We start from the raw sequence: 22,366 nt of genomic DNA, 5'->3' as shown, positions 1-22,366 counted from the left end.
CCTATCAGGTACTCCTCCTCTTGATATAAGAAGACTCAAAATAACATTAAATCACGAATTAAAGCTAGCTAACACTCTTCCTTCGCTCGACTTCAATCCAAAATTTAAAACTTTAACAACACTACTCCAGGAGAACAATCTAGTCATCTCAGATGTATTAACAATTTCTCCCCCCTTAACTCCGCAATGGACAAATCCCAACGTAGCAAACACTGATCTCTCCATTTTTAAAAAAAAAGACACCCCTCCTTCAATATATAAACAAGAATATTTCCACATAATACAAAACATAAAAAGCGAAAAAATATACACGGATGCATCCAAAAGCCCTACCGGGGTCGGGGCTGCAGTTATTTGGAATAACATGGAATCCATGTACAAACTCCCCAGTGCCTGCTCCGTCTTCACAGCTGAATCATTCGCAATAATCAAAGCCCTCGATTTAATAACCGTTCACCAGCTCCAAGACACCATCATATTCACTGACTCCCTCAGCGCCATCAACAATATTAACAATACCAATAACCCAACAGATATCGGTCTTCATATTCAAAACAAAATATATACTCTACAGAAAAACAATAACTTCAAAATCAAACTTTGCTGGATCCCCGGTCACTCCAACATCATTGAAAACGAGCGCGCCGACCTTGCCGCTAAAACTGCAATAACCTCTACACTATCGTCTCCCATCAATATCATCGCATACAGGGACATACAAGCACTGATAACTAACAAATGTCATCTAAGATGGCACCAGCAATGGTTATCTTATTCCACCAAACTTAATCAAATAAAACACAACACAGACAATTGGACATTTCCCATCGAAACACCCAGAAAATTCGAAGTCATCATAACGAGACTGAGAATCGGCCACTCTCAAATTTCGCACAGTTTTTTAATGGCTAAAGAAGATCCTCCAACATGCGCATCATGCGGCGTCCAAATTACCATTAAACACTTACTCACCGAATGCCGCACATACCACAACATCCGATCAAGCCTCAACCTTTCCGAATCACTCTCCGAAATACTTCAAAATCATCCCAAGGCCATAACAGACATCATCCAATTCATCACAACAGCAAACCTTCAATCCAAAATCTAGAATTAAGTTCTCCCTTGTACGTTTCTTACTGTAAATATTTAATTTAAGCTATTCATATTTTGTAAGCCCAATGGCCTATGCTGCCGAGGGCTCTTTCCTAATAAAAAAAAAAAAAAAAAAAAAAATAAATAATAATTAAATTATTCGAAAAACTAATCGATTCTGACTGATAATAAGGTTCAAATAATTAAAACACCGGATGTGCCCTATAATATTATACGATTATAATAATTAGTAGGCCAAAGATCTATTATAACATTGATACGGATTTCTATAGTATGTTTCTAAAAATTTATTTTTAATATCAGAAAATTATCTTATGATTCTTTGTCAATCGGATATTGTATTTTAAGATTTATGTGCATATTTTTATTTTAATATATAAATCACCAATAATTGAAAATGTATTTGGGTAGTTTAGGTAAAAATACCTAAATACGGGTAATGGATAATATAATACACTCGCCATGTTCCTTCGCGTAATATTATTTGAGGTATATGGCAACGGTAACGTGGAAACGCGAAAAGTTATTTTTCCTATGAGAAATCAAGTTTGAGAAAATTCCCATTTAACATCATTTTATAATTTTGAATTCGGATACAATCAATAACACGACGGCGCGTTTGAAAAGTTAGGAAACTCATTAAATATTTAACTCATATTGAAATATGTTTCAAACTTTTTAAATATATTATAATAAAATAGTATTTTGATATTTTCAAAATATCTGAGTATGCAAAATACATCGCACGTGTAATAATTGTAAATTTAAAATAAAAATAAACACTGTAGCAATTATATGGATCGGAGAGCAAAAAAGAAAGGAAAAATGTCTGTTTATCTGTTATCATCGTATATTATTGTCTCTTTAATGATATACTGTGTGTAAACACTAAAGAAAATCACTATGACACAAGTATATACGTCGACGCCACCGTCACGACTGTATTCATTATCATATATCATTCACCAAACATCCAAATCCCTAGATATATTATTGTCGAGTCTGCAGCTGCAGCAGTATTACCTATACAGACGTTGCCGTAGCCATGACCTTTTATTTTATCCTTATATATATATATATAAATTTATGGTTAATCCATTTTTCCTACTACCACTAACATAATAACTACTCTGAAAAAATCTTTCCTTTTGTCGTGATATTAATCACCTGTTGAGATATAAAATGATCGTCATCGCTAAGTCGACTGGCCTTGAAGTCCACTCGCGTCAACAAAAATTTTATGGTTCCTCTAGTCTCTACCTTTTGTAATTTTATTATTCTTTTACTAATTGTAGAAAAAAACTGATGCTAGAGTCGAGTATACTATATTGTATAATAACTATAATAGTCACCTATTATACTTAATCGGGAATCGATTCGACTGACATTTTTTATTGCATGGCTTCAGTATTTTAATAATGCAATTACAAATGAAACATATTATATATAGTATGAATATATAAATTCATTTGGAAAAGAGTAAAAAGTAGATAATAAAAAATAGATAGTAATGTGTAATAACAATATATTTTGGTAAATAAAGAGGATGGTAAACCAGTGAGATATATTGGAAAAGAAAATGGATAATAGGCCTATAGTCAGCTAACGCTTTCAAGTTCCAATTATTTTCCCTAGTATTGCATTTATGAATGATAATAACCCTCCTCCAAATTTGGTATACCGAAAATTCGAGAAAAACTGAAAGGCCTTTGTTTTTTGTTTATAAATGGTTGTCAGATCATAATATACTATATGATACAATGATAGTAGAAATTAGAATTTTGTTTATACAGGGTGATTATTTTATCATAAACCACTCATTATTTCAAAAAGTATCAATGTTTTTGAAAATATTTTTTTACAAAGTTTCGTGTTGATAAAAAAACAACGTTTTTATTATAAAATTATGTTTTTTAATATTTCTATCCTTATATTTTTTTAAGTTTTTTATTTTTTTGAATGACAACCTAGAGTTTTAATTTCATATTCCAAAGCAGAATATTTTTTTAAGTATTTTAATACGTAAAAATCGAATTTTGGACGAGTAGTTTATGAGTTATAAGTATTTAAAGTTTACAGAAGTGGTCTAGTGGAAAAACATTTTGCGGGGTAACCCCGTACCACTCCACTCTATCAATCTAAACTTTAAATACTTATAACTCATAAACTACTCGTCCAAAATTCGATTTTTACGTATCAAAATACTTAGAAAAATATTCTGCTTTGGAATAAGAAATTAAAACTCTAGGTTGTCATTCAAAAAAGTAAAAAACTTAAAAAATTGTAAGGATAAAAAATATTAAAAAACATAATTTTTTAATAAAAACGTTGTTTTTTTAACAACACGAAACTTTATAAAAAAATATTTTCAAAAACATTGATACTTTTTGAAATAATGAGTGGTTCATGATAAAAAAATCACCTTGTATAATCGGTCGCCATGCGATTGTCACTGGTTTACATATAATATAATAATAATTATTATGATTTGTCGACAGATTAGATATAATAATTTTGGTATTTGGTCACGATATTTCTTACCTATATTGATTTATTCGAAATTAATAGACTTAAAACTCAAAAAATAGGTACTGGACCATTATCAGTAAAAAGTTATACCATTAGATTCTTTGAGGACTTGGAGTGTGTTAATATATTATCTTATTTGTTAAGCTCTTATAGGTAACTAGATTGAAAAATTCAACAATTTAATAAAATATATTTTTCAAACGGGAACCAATTCGGTACCACCCCGATTGAGATCCCTAACAAAAGGTGGAAGGAGGTGGTTTATGATAGGACATTTGTGATTTTGTGACAGTAGTTTTGAAATTTGCAGTCTTATAAAGGATCACATTGACTTTTTGTCTCTACACTAGTGTCATATTATTATTGGAAGTACTGTATGTGGTCGACTGCGAAGAGCAACTACTCTGCGTGGTCCGCCAACATTTATAGACATTTATAATGTGCAAAGATAAAATAAGACAAACAATGGTTATCTTACCTCGGACGTGCAGACATGATTCAGACAGTAATAGTTATCGTTGTCCGCAGAGTGACACCAAGTTCCGTCAGGGAAGTACGGATCGACCGGTAAGTTTGACACATCCAACCTGGGAGTGTAGAACGACCCGGTATCTTTGCGCCGACAGAACACCGAACATCCCATCCACGGGCGGGCTGCAATAGTGTAAAAATAAATAAATAAATAATGCGTGAAATATAACATTATGTGGATAGAATATATTATTAAATAAAAATGCAATATCGCAAGAAACGGAGACGACCGTATAGAGAATGGATTCAAACTGATAATGATATTGCTACGATAATACAATAATAATAATATATTTTGAAATTTAACTTGTGCTTTGCGGATGATAGTTTACAATGATTTCCAGATTTTTGTAGTTGTAATAATAATAATAATACAAATAATGATGGCGATAATAATTGTGATGGCATTTATAACGCGCCGATAATAATATAATAATACTTGTACCTATGTATTTTATAATATTTTAAGATAACTTTGAAAGCAAGCCTCGAATAGTAATAAACGTTTCTTTACACATTCTGTGTGAATAAAATGAACACAGTAGCGAATATTCATCAGATTTTTTTCTTGAAAAATCCTATGTGCAGAATAAAAAATAAAAATATTAGGACTTGTCAAGCGTTTGGGTTTTTGAATATTATTTTTTAATAAAGAATAAAAACAGATACGTATCATAGTAATATTGTGTTTATCGTATTACTTGTTCACTTAAAATAAATGTCCGACGAATCTTGTTCTATGTACATTAAACTGAATTACCACGATAAGTAGATACAATTTCACACGCTTACGAAAAACACGATGTCGATTTGGCAGGAAACAGAAAATCCTTGGATTACGACCATACCAGACCGGAAAATAATTGATTTTTTTGTTAAGCAAACAAAGTATATGGTTGAACTGCATTAATATTTTAAGGAAATAAAATATTGTTTTGTTTAAAATTCTAAAAATTAGATTTTTCCTAATTGCCTCATATTAATTATGTACTTAATTTTTGCATAATATAAGTTTGATACTTAACGGGACAGCTCATCAGCGGCTGATTTCAACGATTACTGGAATAGACAGTTTGACGAGAGGAGATTGATTCGTGAACTTAATGAGTTTTGTACTCGCGTTTAACATATTAAATAATTATGACCATGGAAAAGGTTTAGTATTTTTTTTCCATCACAAATTTGATAATAATTATTTATACCGGTTTTGGCCGTTTTGGGTAATGGTGTAGTTGTTGTAGGAGTACGGGCTTATGCCGGACGACGATAATTATAATATTAAACAGGTCAAAAATAAATAAATCGTATCGATTATTAATTTTAAATTATTAATATGGTATAATGGTGAGATTAGTGCATGGTCTACACACTAATGTTTTTTGGCGTGCCTGAAAAATAAAATAGTAAATTTCCTTAAAGGATTCTACACCTGGTTTACAAAATGCAAACCTTAGCATAAACTATTTTACGTGGAAAATAACCAAGAAAGTTATAGCCATAACTAAAAAATGATATTAGAATATTATAGAACATTTAATGTACAATGTTGTTTTTACTTTTTTCTACATCACGAATACAAAAAAAGTTATTCAAGTTTGAAAATTTAATTATTGTAAGACAGAGACAGCGCAAGCGGGTTTAGCGTCTTCTTAATTTACGATAAGATTATGATCAAGGTTATGTAATTTATTTGAATAATGTAAAAAAATGTTAAGTTTAGATTTGAAAGTTATTTTTCGATTGTTGTAACTATTGTGAAAGTCTTAAGAATAGTTAGTTAGTTAAAAATGTGCTCATTATATTATTTAGTTAGTTACTTTTTAACTTAACATTATCCGCTCAACTAGTTATTATTTATGATAAGCCTTGATTATAATATCTGATGATTGCGTTAATGCAGTTTAATCGTTTTGATGATATGACGGACACAGCCAGGGGCGGATAGGGCTATTTTATATTACCGGGAAATTAATTCAAGGGGGGCCCCGAATGGAAGGGCCCTAAAAATTTTTTACACGCTTAGCTCGCAGTGCCATCGCTAATCAAATTTTGTAATTCCGTGTACACTCTTTGAGGATGTAAAAAAATTTAATAGTGTGCTGCAATTCTGTCAATATTTTTTATTAGGTAGAAATTAATATATTAATTTTTTTTTTAATATTTCACTATGTGCAGCACTTTATTAATTATATCATTAGGATAGAAAAAACCTATTAGACCCTCAGAGCATTACGAGAAAAATAAAAATCCATAAATATAATATATTATAAGCCAAAGCCGACAAGATAATAATATATTATTAGCTAGCGACTGATTTTTCTTAGAAATAATATAAATTTATTTTATAAATCTTAAATCAATAAGAAACCCTTTAAAATTTTAAGACATGTTGTATGTTAAAATACAGTTACTAAATAAATGGTAAACTTATTTAATTTTAAAATATGAACATGAAGTCTGGGGCCCAAACTAGCCGGAGTCCTAGTCCGCAATCCGACCTTCGCTATATCAACTGCAATGATTATAAGCTACTATTTATAATTATATATACAATACTAAAATGTCACGTATAATTAACGTAAACGTAAAAGTATTTTTTCATTATTTTTTATAATTTATTATAAACCAATAAAATAAACTATTTTATAATATGTATATAGTTTGATATTATATTATTGTTTAATTAATAACATTTAAAACATAAAATACAGTATTGAGACTGGGGGGGGGGCACTGGGAAAATCCTGATTTACCTATAGGCCTATCCGCTCCTGGACACAGCCACCAACGAACATTATTATTATTATTATTATTATTATGTTTGATTGAAACTAAATGCACTGCACATGCCACGGCGACACACGATGGTTATAAATATTATAATCATTACATCGTCATAAGATCATAAGAAAAACATTAAAACATTACAATGTTTACACAGAGAAAATTTTAAATGGAACCAGTAAGTTAAGCGTGCGTGCGTGTTACAAATTTTACTCATCCGATCGAACACAAAAATCTGTAATTGTTCAGAATATTAGCTAACACGCGAGCACTTTTAAAATGTGTTTTAGTATAGTAAGATTTTAAGAAATAATCATACATTTGTTTCGAACACATCAATATAATAAACAAATAATAAATAATCAATTTTCATTCTAACTTATTGAAAAATTGATCATTATTCTAAATAGCGATCAATGTATTGGATTTTAGAAATTAACTTGACATTGAGTAAAAAAAAAGTATAGGATAATATAAATTGTATTTTATATATCTAAGGTAAGGTATAACCTGTATAAATCCTAGTACCTTAGGTCTAGGAACTTCTGTAACTACACCTATGCTATTATTATTTATTACTGCTTATTGTCATGAATTATTTTGAATGAAATTGAAATAATAAACTTTTTTTTAGTGTTCATTACTCGGAATGAATTCGTTAATTCGTTCATTTGGATATCATTCATGTTTTAATTTAAATTAGCACGCATGTACTACGCAAATACATAATATACATAAATTCGGGTTTCATTAACGTAGATTGCACTAACCGTCTTCATGAGGCGCCTGCAGACCCGAATACTCTTTGTCTAACGATGGCAGTATGGAGGCCAATTCCTTGCACTTGTTCGTCGCGTATTCCGCAGCCGTTATTTTTTTAGATTTCTGGCACGTCTAAGAGACACAAGACAGTTATTGTTTATAAACACGATATGTACTAGTAAAGTTTTTATGATACCAGTGGTTCTCAATATGTTCAAAGTGATGACACCAAAATTAGATTAAATTTTATCACGACCACTAGAAACGTTTTGTTTATATTATAGGCACCTGGTCATACGTAACTTAACTTCAAAAATAAGTGGTTTAAATCACGTGTTTAGGTGATCTTCATAAGTAATTAAATATTCGACGAGGACAAATGTCGAGAATCGCTAGTATGGACTAGATTTTAACAAAATTCATAACAATAATTTATATAATACACCTTGTCGTCTTTGCAGAGAACGGCTTCATGTCTGGGTCCCTCGCATCCCTCGTTCGTGTTTATCGGTTTCGGATTGTTGCACATTCTCGTCCTGGACCTGAAACCTATAACAAACGTGATACACGGTCGGGGTGGTACATTGTTGTTATGTAGCGATGAATAAAAGAGTGAAAAAATAAATAAACAAAAAAATAACCCACATACCTTTTGACTTATGTATACACCCCGACGTACATTCGTGCACCTTCCACTGACTCCATCCACCTTTTATGATCTTTTTGGGTTTTTTCGGTTTGCCTTTAACGCATTTTCCCGCCTCACACCACTGCGTTTGAAAAAAAATCGACAACAATAGGTTCAATCCCGGGTAACCCGTAAAAAGCTTTTTCAATTTAGAGTGGATTAAAAAAAAAGTGTTCGTGTCAAATAGGTTGATCGAATTAAGCTAAGCTATATATATCATTATATGTATAACAACCTATATTTTCTTCTTTGGTCACACTCCGCGCATTATAAAATATAGGGATTAGCTACATCATTTGGAGAAAAAAATATCAATACGATGTTACTATTACAAACCACGCTGTATCTATATTTTACGAGATCAATTTAAACCCATACATATAAAAATTAAGGTGTATTCTCTAATCGTACCAACCTAATCTTATTTCGCTTCTCATTTCATAAAATATTTTATGAAGTTATTCTTTTAAAAAAGTAAAGTATTATTAGGTATAATTATCATAGTCCAGGGCTAAATTAGATTTCAAATAATGAATAATCAAAAAATCAATTTCAAAATGCGTGAATTCTCTCAAACTCTAAATTATGAAAAGATGGGTTCTTTTTCAAAACAAAATATGTTTCTCTTATATTATGATATATGTGCAATATTGAGCATATTTTCCATGATTGCAAACACCACCTAGTTAGTTTTTGTCACTGATTACCGATTTTGTGGACTCAAACTAGGAAATACAAGCAAAACTAAGCACTTTCAAATTGTTTGTAGCAACATGGCATAAATTTTAATAGCACTCTGTTAGATATTATGTCAAAACAAAAAAAATGTTCCTAATAACCCGAGTAAAAAATTATTATTCACTTTCTAAAAAAATAAAAATGTTAATATTTTTGGTATAGCTGACAAAAAAATATAATAAAAAAGTTAATATAATACTATGTAGAATTTAATACTTGGTATATTATATTCAGCAATAGTTGTTTATTATTTTTTTCTAGCAGTGTATTTCAGGTATAACAATTCTAAATTTAGGAGTTTATTCATACATTTATTATAATATGGGTATACATTTTATACAATGACAAAATAATAATTATCTTATAAATTTTATTTACATTTTCGAAATAATTTATATTAACTTTGAATACGGTAGCGCTTTGTAATTTGTTTTAAATATATTTGTTTAGAATTAATTAGAAACAAAATAATAATAATAATTTAAAACTGTATGAATTGTTTACAAATTTATCTGCTTACTCTTATTTCTTACTATCAGGACTTAACATCTGCAGTATGTAGCGTATTTGAAGCTCAACCAAGCAATTAATTTTTTTTAAATCAACTTTTTACGGAAATTTTATTTTTTAACATCAATAAATATTTGTTTTCAATTTAATAATATAATATAACGCTAATCTGAAAATCGTATTATTGTAAATATAACAAAAACATAAAATAAAATCCAAGGTCTCCTCACTAAACACGTCACCGTAAGTAATAATCGTATCCGACGAGTTTTCGAGCGACGCAACCTTTTTTTGTTTTAACTTGTGAAACAGCGGATGTTCGATCTATAATAATTATCAACACAGTTTGATAGCGTCTGGAAAACAGAACGAGATAGGGGGAGAGCGGGGGGGGGGGGAGGGGGATATAAATTTTCAAAATTACATATTACCACATGCCATGCATAAATATGTATAATATTATTATATAAATAAAAATATAATAATGCGTATAATTACCGAGCTGGGCCCACACGTGGTTCCTTCTAATGCTGGCCCGGCAAAATAATATCCAGGTTGGTTTGGTGTTTCACATTGTAAATTTTCACATATATCCTATATAAAATATAAAATTAACCACAGCATAAAATTATTGTCAATTGAGATGAATATGCATACCTACACCTATCTAGATATTGTTAAATATACAATGTACAAGTTATATATTATATTTGTATTTGTATTCGTGTTTTTCCAGTCAAAATATATTCGATTTGACAAGACCAAAATGTCATTGGAAAACACAATGATTAAAATAAACATAATTTTAAAAAAATTGGTAGTTATAATATTATAAAATATATAATATGTCCATATAGTGATTTGATTTGACCACTATTGTAGTACTGTTTTACCGAATATTTTTTCATCAGTTTTTGTAAGCTTTTGTCGTTACGTTTATTATTTTTTACTATAAAGGTCACAACTAATTTTCTATTCAGGAGCAGACCGTTTTTCATAACATACCCGATGCACAATTGTTATTATTGCAGGCTATTGGACTACCAATAATGTAGTACAATACCTATTTATTAAAGTTTAAAGTTTGGATGACCCACGGAGTGGAAAATGGTCGGGATATTGCCAAAAAGTATATACAGTATAATTTTGTGTATACCTACTTTCTTTTTTACTCTTAATTTCTAAAGCTTTAAATTCTAGTACATAATATGTGTAATTTCTATTATAATATACAACCGTAATGTTTAATGTTTTTTACCGACGTTTTAAAAAGATATTGTATTTTAGAAAATTGAAATTAAAAAAAAAAAACAAACTCCATTAAATGAAGTAGAAAACCTAAATTAAATTTCATAAAGTTCAAACAACGCGTTTAAGCAGATAATATCTACTTTAAATAACGTCGAAAAACATCAAAAAAAGTACTTACAAACGCTCGTGCGAATATAGGTAAGTAAAAAGTATACCTCCGACTGAATCTTTGCAGGTAAATCGTAAAACATAATAACCGCAGAAAAAACACAATCAAAGTAATACTATGGAGTAATAATGACGAAGAAAAAAATTGCTCGTTAACAAAAGTTACAGACGTCGTTCAACAATACAATCGAGCTTTTTATAGAACAACCTCCTGCGTAAGTTAAACGGGAAAACACGATAGTCTACGGATATTATATAGGTTTATACGCCTGGAAAGTGTATTGTCCCCATCGAGCCAAGCAACGGAAGAAACGGTTTTCACGAAAAGGTACTCAATAAACATTATGTCAATTATTGTACTATTCTGCCAACAGTTTGTTCGCGTAATATGATCCCAATCAGAATGGAAATACAAAATGCAGCTATAAATAGGTGCTACAGCCGAGATGAACATACGACAAACCCCGTAACTATCATAACATATATTCGTTTTTCGGTAAGATGAATAGAACATAGTATTTTATACTTGGATCAAAATACACCGTAGTATTCGATTCGTAATTTTCGTGCTCGGGCTCTGGATTAAACGAATAATGACATAGTTATGCGATGGCGGTGTTTAATGACTATAGGGGTCAATGAATTAACTTTGTGTGGCCCGCAGACAAGAAATTTATTTTTATTTGATGAAGAATTCATTGAGCATTTATTTTTATTAGTTTTAATCGTAATAATTGATTTTGCCATTTTATTATTTAAACAAAAATATTAATATACAATTACGGGTCTCAATGCCTTCCTAAATTTTTAAACTAGCATTCCAAAAATATTAATTTATGATCGCTGGTGTATAGCATGTTATTTATTATTTATCAACACTTAACATTTAACCCAACATTTGTGATGATGGTATTAAGTTATGTTTTCATTTTATTGATTTAATATTTTTAGTTTTTATATAAATAAGAAAAATATCATCAAATATCGATCCCACATAGGTCCCCACAAGAACTTTGGAAAGGATCAAATATTATTTTTTAAATTATTGGCAAGCTGCATATGTTTTTTAAAATTAAATATGACATGATATAATACACGATGATATTCATAAATTCAAAACAAATAATTCTATACTTTTAAAAACAAATTATTTGAATCATTAGAATTATTAGTATAATATTTGTGAAAAAATATTACCGTATGTCTAAAAACTGTATTTAATCATTATTTGATGTTATTTTGATGCTTATTGTCGGAATCTCTTTAATTCTCGCTAAAGATAATAGAACTGGAAAAATATGAATTTTTATTTTGTTATACTATGGAATATATAGTTTAAGTTTAGTGTGGGCCACGAAGTGTTTATCGCTGATATTATAGACTGGAAAAGATGTGAGCGCAATTCTTATTTTTTACTATTATCTATTAAAAATAACTGTGGACATTTAAAAATATGCAGTGAAAATTCTCACCTAGTCCTGTTCAAATCTTAGTTCAGGTAGTTTCACCGTGAATCAAAATTTAACCTCGTTTGATATAAAACCGGATGATATGAACTCTCTCGCTTAGGTTGGATATAGGAAAAACAAATGTAAACAAACCTTTTACGCGTTTATGGTTTGGTGTGATGCCTGGATAGGGTAAAAATGCATACGTAATATCTTTTATGTTGCGATGGCGTTATCATAGGTAAACATTAAACAACAGTCAACACTATATATTTTATTTTCTGTAAAAGAAACGAGTTATCAGCGATTTAATACAAACAAAGTCATAAAAAAAATCATATGACGATGATAAAATATGCATTAATATGCCAAACATTGAGTTACGTGGTCAATGGTTATCATATTACTAACATTATATTATGTCAATATGCCATATTGCTACAATAATATGGCTAATACACGATTTAGCATAAATAAGGGGTTAGGTTAATAAAGGGGTATTTACGACACAATTTGTAGGCAATATCAAGAGATTTGGAAATACAAAATAAAACCTTCACAATTGAGCGTGAAAAAATTCATCAAAATTGCCATTTTAAATTTTGAATTATAATTTACAAAAATATTTATTTAAATAATTAAAAATATGACATGAATTAAAAGTCTCTGATAAAATTATTGTTATATTATTTATATACATCATACATATTAATAAATGAAATGATACTTTTTAACTTATTAGGTTTTTTTAAGCTAAATTACTTTAGTAAACTAGTAAAAGTAAAAATTTGAAAAAACATTTTTTTTTTTAATCTACTTATTTGTTACTAAGGAAAATCTGATGTTATTTGTTTTAAACATATTTCTTTATTGATTGTTGAGGTTGAAAGTTTGTTTAAGTGAATGTTATATTGTTTTATACATGCAAACTAGGGACAATTAAAACTGCACTGAAAGTCTACGACACTAATTGTATTTGTTTACAGAAATTAACTCACGAGAAAATTATCAACGCTGTAACGTAATAGTTTTTATTTAATCAAAAACACTAAAATTCTAAAACAATTCATAATAATAACCAAACATTTTGCCTTTGAATATTTTTGATGTCACAGATTATAAGGACACAATTCAGACGTTCTAAAAATATAGCCCTAGATTCAATTATTATACCTTTTTATACGGGACGCAATTCGTAAGCCGCAGCTAATTATTTCTATAATAATTTTGGAATTGTTAATTATTTTAACTATCTTATTTTTTTCTTCAGATGCTAAATGTTTAAACCGTTGTATCTGTAACGATCAATATATTATGGATAAAACTAATATTTATTGTTTAGGAATTATTCAGAAACAAATTTATTAATCGATAACATTATCAATGAAGCTGATCTCAGCTTGCGTATCGTTTATGTTTGGTTTCATAGTATATGTTAATAATATATGAAAATTATAAGTTACCAAAATATCGGATCTGTAAATGTGACTATGTTGCATAAAATATTCCATGCTCAATCGTGCTTTATCGAATAATAAATTATACACACGATACTACAATATTCTCGTTGATTATGTGTGCGATAGGTGTTAAATTAATTAATTTTATACACAACTAACTCATTAAGGAAATAGGGTTGGCAATAGGTAGACTGCGTCTGGAGAGGAAATATTTGGACCGCTAAAAATATGGTGATTTTTTTATTATTTGTCTCTGAGTAGATCCAAAATAACTTACTAAAAAAATAAAAAAAATTCTTAGCCCTGTAGACATATTTTTTCAAATTATTCGGTACGAGGTGCTCCCTTTTAAACTTAATCTCAAACCCTGCTTTAAAGGGGGGGGGGAGTATCGATCAAACACAATATAACATTTTTTGCTCATTTATGTGAACAGATGAATAGTAATTATTGCAGTATTGTAAGTTAATGAAAATATTTAAATGAATAGAAATAATGCATACACTTTTAAGCTAAACGTCTTGAAAACAGATCTATAATGTTTTGAAAGCGATTAAGTATAACGGATTCAAAAATCAAACCACAGTAGTTTATTATATAGTGATTTGTGAAATTGATTAATTGGAGGAGCTGTGAGGAGCTATTTCAGCTAGTTTTAGATCTGCGGCGTTTATCCCCCTGTGTGTCTTAAAGTAGCGGTGCACGAATACAATTTATTGGGAGACAAGTTTGATGGACTCTATATTAATAACCATTATCGCTGTGATTCTCCACCCCTCAACTTTTATCAACCAACTATAATATATTAGAATAGAGATTGTCGATCGACCTTCTCATTCATTTTACGACCACATCGTCCGTCGTGAACGCTAATTCTGAATGTAGCTTAGAACGTATATGTATTAATTTATACGTATACGTACACAAAGGTCGAGAAAACATTTCTACAATTATATAATATATAGTAAACATAGTTGACAAAAGTAGATTTAAACATAAAAATAATTGAAAAAAATGAGAGAGTATTCACATATCATGCAAATACATCGGTTTATGTATCGGTATATGTGTCTTGTGGCTACTGATTTCAGTCGACATAAGAAGTAATAAGTTATTAATAAAATTCTAAATCATCGTTGCGCTTAGAAGTTAAAAAGCAAAATGAGATTGCTATAGTAATATATTTCTATTATTATTAACATCATTGGTTTCTAGGGGCAATCTAAGAAAATTTACTTGAAATTAATATTTATAACATTAATTTAATTATTGTTATTGTTTGATTTTCATCGCAACCATGACGTGAAATCGATCACAAAAATACAATAATATTTTATGTTCCCGACCTCAACACGATAACTGAATGGTAACGCTCTTGATGCCACACAAATGACCCAAGATTTAATACATATTAAACATATGAATATTAAAAAAAATGTTTTGCCATGTTATAATTATTGGGGAGAAGCCATATTAAAGTTTCCCTTGATGCACGCATTGCCACTACCATTGGTGCCTTTTCGACTACACCGAATCAACTCAAAGCCCTATGTAAAATAACTCGTTAGATATGTAGATATTTAGTAAAAATTGAAAATTCGTGATAATTTTACAAGTCGATGAGAAACAAAAACGATTTATATGTCTTATTATACTATACATTGTACATGACAGATAGGTATGTACATCGGAAATACTGTAGGTGTATCGAAAATCTTATATTTTTTTACGACGTAGGTATCACTATTTTTGTTTTCACTAAAGAAAGCAAGAAAATGGTGGAGGGGGTGAGTCAGAGGCTATAAACATGTTATACTCGGCGTGTTTGTTAAACGATGTGTTATTTCATTATAGCCATTGTTGTGATGACAAACTTACTTCTGGTTCCTGGCGCGACGAGTCCAAATTTGTTTCGGTGCTCATTACTCGGGCTTCGTTGTCTAATAACAGCAGTTCGCATTGTTTTTTCGCGTCCCACGCTTGGCCAGGCTTGTCGGCGAATTTATTGTGATCTAACTTTTGGACCATGGTTGAATGCCGGCTACTGGACTGCTTGAAGAGACATTCAAGATTGCTGAAGCAAAAAAAAATGTCAACAGAAAATTGTATTACGTTGGTCCAGCGTATAATAATAATAATAATCTATATGGTTCACCCCAGCAAGTCTGCTGCACACCATAGTTGTATATAAATATTGTGTATTTTAGTATGTCTCAGATAAATGAGAAGTCGTTCAGAAAATCACTAACAATTATTTTATGTTGCGAGCTAACGAAATTAAAATCGACCAAAGTTATAACATTATTATTGTGTAGCCATAATAATAATAATAATAATAATAATAATAATAATAATGATTAAGTAGGTCACATTTTATCGTGTACCAAATTACAAGAATATTAACATTGTTATCGAACACGGGTTTTATGAATATTTTCGGTTATTTTAGTATAAGATTGTTTAAGTTATAGTTTTTTCCCTTTATTCGTAGGTACTTAGGTATACACATTCACTGTGATTAATTGACGACTATAGTAAATTGAATAATATAATTACAAATTACTTGTATTACTTGTAATAAGAATTACAATTGCATAATAACATATATCTATCATATTACATATACAAATATGGTAAATAATATAGTTTGGTTAAACCTAGATAGTAAAAATTTAAAGTAAACTATTAACATATAAAAAAGTGTTCGTGTGCGTTGTATATGAGTTTGAAATAATTAATTCGTTGGTAAATAATTTAATTTTATATACGAAAGAAATATAATATTGATTGCTTTTTTTTAAGTTGGTACTAAACGGACAGCTATCTATCATCTAAATTCGCTTTGACATAATATCAACTAGCTGTTTGATACCAAAAAGATTTTATTTACAGTTTATGGCTTATTTTAAAACTCTGAAAGAGCTAATTAAATTTTAAAGTGAATAATTTTAAATGAAATAATTTAAAGGCTTCATTTATTTAAAATAAAGGTAAAAATATTTCTTATATAAAGGTCTTATTAATGATGAACATCAATAAGTTGATAAAATATCTTATCAATTATTATTTTTTTGTGAGTTCATTAATAATATACTATTAGTATTAACAAATTGTGGACGGTAACTGAGCTTAAGATAGATTTAATCGGAATTGATAAATTAAATCAAAATGAATTGTTTAGGTATATAAATTTATTTTTCTTGGTTTGGTGTGGTGCGGTCATACGCTTAACTGCGGAAACGCTACGAGTATCAGCCGGTGTTGCTAGCTTCCGGATGGGTGACCACCTGGGTTTTTAGCAATAAATCCTTGTAATGTACATACATTTTATTTTCCAAATCAACCCTTCCCCTACAAACAACTAATGGTCATAGTTACTGCCTAGCTGGTCTTATGATCAAAACAAAAAATTGTGAATGTATTTAATCGTATTTAATTATCCAATCATTAATAAAAAATTGTAAGTATTGCGATAAATCATAATTTGAAAACCTACATTAAAATCACACATTAGTTGACTTACTTGAGGTTTGTTGCGACACGAGCACTGCATTCTGACCATAACAATTCTCCGGTAATCCCTCTCGATGGTGACATTATGAACCCTTCTTTCGGACAATTATTCGTATTGCCGTCGTGATGCATACCTAAACTGTAGCGAAAAATTGTTTTAAGGTTATGAATCGAAAGTTCCTACTTAATATGTCCAATGTCCATATTATTTTATACTGAATTATTAGTAAAATGTAATACAGTAATGCCCCTTGCACAATATCAGTCACCCAGTAGGTTAGGTTAGGTTAGGTAGATTATAAAAATAAATATTCTTCTGTTTATACTACATGGAATTTTAACTCTTGGTAAACTCAAGGATCTTATTTTTTTAAATTTTATGTTAAATTTTTGATTTATTCACATGAACAATATTTTATGAATAAAATTATAAGTATTATATAAAACTTAATTAAATACCTACATATTATTATGTTTTTATATATTATTATTACATATTATATTCTATCTAGTATAAACGTGGATTATTATATCATTCTGTCATAAGATAATATGTTAATTGATTTGAATCAGTTTTCACCACGATCCTAAAATTTGTTCATTATTGAGCAATATTTAGAAGTGTCCGTTAAGAGAGATTTCTCTGTTAAAATAATAACAGTTAAAGAACTGCTCCACTATATCTTACAATCAAAATTGTACAAACAACGAGTTAATCAAAACGGATAGATAAATATCAGTGTTGCAGTTTTCACTACCAAAATGTAAAAGACAAATCTAAAAAAAGAAATAATAGGTACGAGACAAAATTGTGAGATTGTATAAATTCAATAAACCTTAGATGGATACTTTTATAGGTAAAATATTGATATATAACTGTTAATACTAAAGTTTTATTTTAAAACTGTTTACAAAAACACGTAAATTAACTTTTATGCTTTTATTACAAATAACATAATAAAATAAAAACGCAAAAAATGTTTTAATTTGGTAATATAATTTAATTAATGTACAATGTAGGTAGGAATATGTATGAATAAAAACGAGAAATAAAATAAACGAAAATTCAAACGATTTGAACACATAGTACGAGACTAAATTTTATTGTTATTCATTAATAGTGTAGGTATTCATACTTGTTGTCTCAACGAAAAAAATTAAATAAACGAATAAAAAATACCACATCCTACTTTATTAATTAATTTACAACCCTTTATAATATTATACGCTTCTCAATGATCCTTTTCTACATCCATTGAATGTTTCAAATATTAGATTAACATATTATAAAATCAATATAATATGTACAGTATGCAACATCATAGTAGGTATGTGAATTATTATTTAGCCAGCTAACCTCCTAATCGGCGTTCCAAATATTGTAAATATAAGTTAAAAAAATAGGAAATTTTATCGACAGACGTCTTAAAAAATGTATATTAATGATATTATTATTATCATACAATTTTAACGAGAGAGTTGTTTATTTTTGATTCATTCCGCGCAGTTCTCAATCCGAATGTTACGCGACAACCGTATTGGACAATTTTAAACAGAAACAGCCGCGCTTAAATTTATTGTATATTGGGATGAGACCTCTACACCAATATTGGCTGTAAACCGAATCCGAGGAGGCTGGCATAATAATAATATAATATCAGAATAATGTTATATATAATACGCGTAATCTAAAATAAAACAAATAAAACAAATTTCCAGTAGAAACGTCGTCGTGGAATGTTTATTAATTTTGTGCTTTGGAGGACGGACGAAATATCGTCAGATGATTAATTTCTCATGACTAGTAAATCGATAAACAATATAATATGATATTATATTATGGAAACACTGCACCGACAACGCGCTATATTATTATCATTACTGTATTGTAATACTTTGTCATTTCACGTTGATATCAACAACGCGCAGTTGACGTAAAATGTCCGGCAAAAAATATGTCTGTAGATATTTACAATAATGAATTTCAGTGTATAAATGATAAATTGATGAATAAAATCGCATTTTAGCGAACTAATAATAAATTTTGAGATTTTGTTGTTGCTTTTTTTGCAGACTTATTGCTTGTAAAAAGTACAACAGAGTTATAATTGTTATCTGTTCTGGCCGGCCAAATATCTGTCTGTATATTATATTTTAATGACTGTCCTATTTAATATTGTTATAAAGCATACCTATACCTTGATTTCAAACAACTCTGAGCGTTGACGGGTTTCGAATAACTACTGCGCAGAATCGAGGTGGGTTTCAACAATAATTAAGGTCTCCGTTTCGAACATCGAATAAACATTCGAACGAAACGTAAACATTTTGGTGTTATTTTATGAGGTGATAGGATCACGGCGAGACTGCATACAAAAAGTTTGAAATAATATCGATGAATATAATATTGAAAAGGGACTAGAATAATATCATATTATACAAACGTTGGTTACTACGTTGGTTGATAAAAAAAAATTTCGTTGCAGAAGTACGGCATCACATCGATTTCTTGAACTTTATCTACTTCCATTATACGTATCATAATAATAGCTATTAATCTATTGTATAAAAAATATCGAAATCATTATAATATGCAGAAGATCTATATATTAAGTACGATAGTCTGATACTTCTTCACTGCGTCTATAACACTCGACGTGATAAAAAGTCGTGTATATATAGTAAATCACCGACGACGTGTGTTTGTCACCGCCTTTAGAGTGAACCTCAAAAACATTAAAGGCGAACCTTTAATACGATAGTGTATAATATGTTTTTAACAGTAATTAATTATTCACAGTCATCTCGGTCTTTGACGATGAGTAATATATGAATACGCCGGGAGGAGCTCGTTTTTTCCTCTTTCCTTGTCGTCGTCGTCGGATCGGAGTGACGAAAACACGATGAGAGTTATTACGATGACAACGACGTAAGCGGTACAAAATTATTAAATTTTCATTTAATCCACTTCGTTACTACTACTACAAAAGGTTTTCGAAAGACACATGAAACATTGCATTTTTGTCTCGTTACGATCATAATCCGTTAAAATAATAATAATAATAATGAGAGCGTGTTCTCATAAAAATTATTTTAATTGAAATAAAAATATAGATAGTCAAAGTTACCTGTGGCCTATTTCGTGCGCCAGTATGTATACGGAAGTAAAGCCCGCTGACGGGTACGGTTTTCCAAGCGCATCTGTAGAACCGAACTCAGCGATAATACATGAATACTTCTCCGAACAGACACCACCCACGGTCGCCAGACCTGCGAAATATCAGTTAAATAACATCATCGTCTGAACAATTGAAATATAATTATAGACTAATATGGTTTTTTCCTCATAACAACATCAAGTATATCGATTTCTCCTTTCGAATATGCTAATTATTACCATAAAAATAACCGTCGTTGTTCAAACATGTGATTTGATGTACTTATAATATTGGCATTTAAATGAAATAAACGAAATATTATGTAATTCATTAAGTTTATTTTCAGTGTGTGTGGGCTTCGGTAGAGGTAATAAATACTATCCCGTAGCCTTTATCATATTTTGCCTCAAACAAGTGTCCACAGTCCATTGTATTCAAAGATCGTATAACCCGATAATTGGTATTGATTTTTTTGCATAAAATGTGTTAACACATACATTATTATATTTTAACCGCTGCAGGCTTATATATAGGTTCATATAAAAATATGTACAGCTTATATAAATGTTTTACATTTTAAAACCTATATTATGGAGATTAAAGAAATTGACGAGAAAAGTCCATAAATATAGAAGTAGAGGTAGCTGACTGAGAAAATCCTTTTTTTTTAATTTAGTCTAATGAAGAGAAGATCCGGACAATAGATTAATAGATCATGGAAGACATCACCACTGTTGGGTAAGGTACATAGGGATGATTGAACCACGATTTGAAAGAGGGATTAGGTAGCAGATTATGGCTGCAGTGACGAAACGTGGAGTATAGCACAATTATTGCGTGACCCAACCTTTATGTTTCAGACCCGGGATGAATAGGAGTGTTGACCGAAATTATTTTTAAAACATAGGTGTATAGAGAATTCAGGAAGGTTTTAACATTTTAGATTTCAAAAATATAATACATAAAAACACTTAAAATTAATTTCACACATATAGTAGTAGATAACCAGGTATGATCACATCAAATACAGATTTATTGTATGTTTTGAAAATCATATACATAGCACAGTTTTCTATGGAAAGTGTTGTAAGGTGCTCAAAATTGAAATCGGGAAATTTAATGTATGGGCGCCTGGAAATTATTGAGACACGAAAATTTTACATTTATAAGAGAGTGATTAGACCTCTATTTCAAACGATATTTACAATTGAATTTGGTATAAGCTGAAATTAATAGTAAAATTAGAAGCGTTAAAATTTCAAAAACTTGGAGATAAAATTTCATTGGAAATATTGTCTTAATGAAATACAAAAATACAAAGGGAAAAAACCTGATTTGAATTTATAAAATCTGCATAGCATTGTTTAAAAAAATAATTTTATTGTTAGGAAATTGAAAAAAAATTATTATTAGTTATTTGATCAATGTTGTGCATTAGATTTATATTGAATTGTATTTTTTTTTGATTTTAAGTTGTTAAATAGGTACCTACAGCTGTAAATTACAATTAATACATTTTATATATTTGTGGTCCAATATCCGGATACGTTTTAAAGATTTATTCTAAATGTGTAGCCCAATACCAGGCTAATAAAATACGACAAAGTATTATTTACAAAGTTGATAGGTACAATATGTGAACTGATTACCGAGAACCCAAATGTGTTTGAAGTGAACTTGATATCAGCGTCATACGTATTAATTAGAGTT

General features: G+C 29.5%; 1 protein-coding gene across 1 annotated transcript in view; it reads right to left on the bottom strand.

The window, feature by feature from the left end:
* The window catches only part of LOC107163172 (A disintegrin and metalloproteinase with thrombospondin motifs adt-2-like), a 67,983-nt gene that overhangs the window by 9,101 nt on the left and 36,516 nt on the right, over positions 1-22,366 (bottom strand). The window contains exons 9-16 of the mRNA XM_015510447.2: positions 20,627-20,768; positions 17,509-17,637; positions 15,864-16,059; positions 10,157-10,252; positions 8,372-8,492; positions 8,168-8,271; positions 7,731-7,854; positions 4,124-4,299 (exon numbers count right to left, since the gene is read on the bottom strand). Coding sequence (XP_015365933.2) covers positions 4,124-4,299; positions 7,731-7,854; positions 8,168-8,271; positions 8,372-8,492; positions 10,157-10,252; positions 15,864-16,059; positions 17,509-17,637; positions 20,627-20,768 — 1,088 coding nt within the window. The remainder of the gene's footprint in view (positions 1-4,123; positions 4,300-7,730; positions 7,855-8,167; positions 8,272-8,371; positions 8,493-10,156; positions 10,253-15,863; positions 16,060-17,508; positions 17,638-20,626; positions 20,769-22,366) is intronic.

This window comes from Diuraphis noxia, unplaced genomic scaffold, assembly GCF_037042655.1.
Source record: "Diuraphis noxia isolate RWA-SAM2 unplaced genomic scaffold, SU_Dnox_SAM2 contig0003, whole genome shotgun sequence".
In the NCBI taxonomy this organism is placed as follows: Eukaryota; Metazoa; Arthropoda; class Insecta; order Hemiptera; family Aphididae; genus Diuraphis; species Diuraphis noxia.
This window is presented reverse-complemented; position numbering and strand designations above follow the sequence as displayed.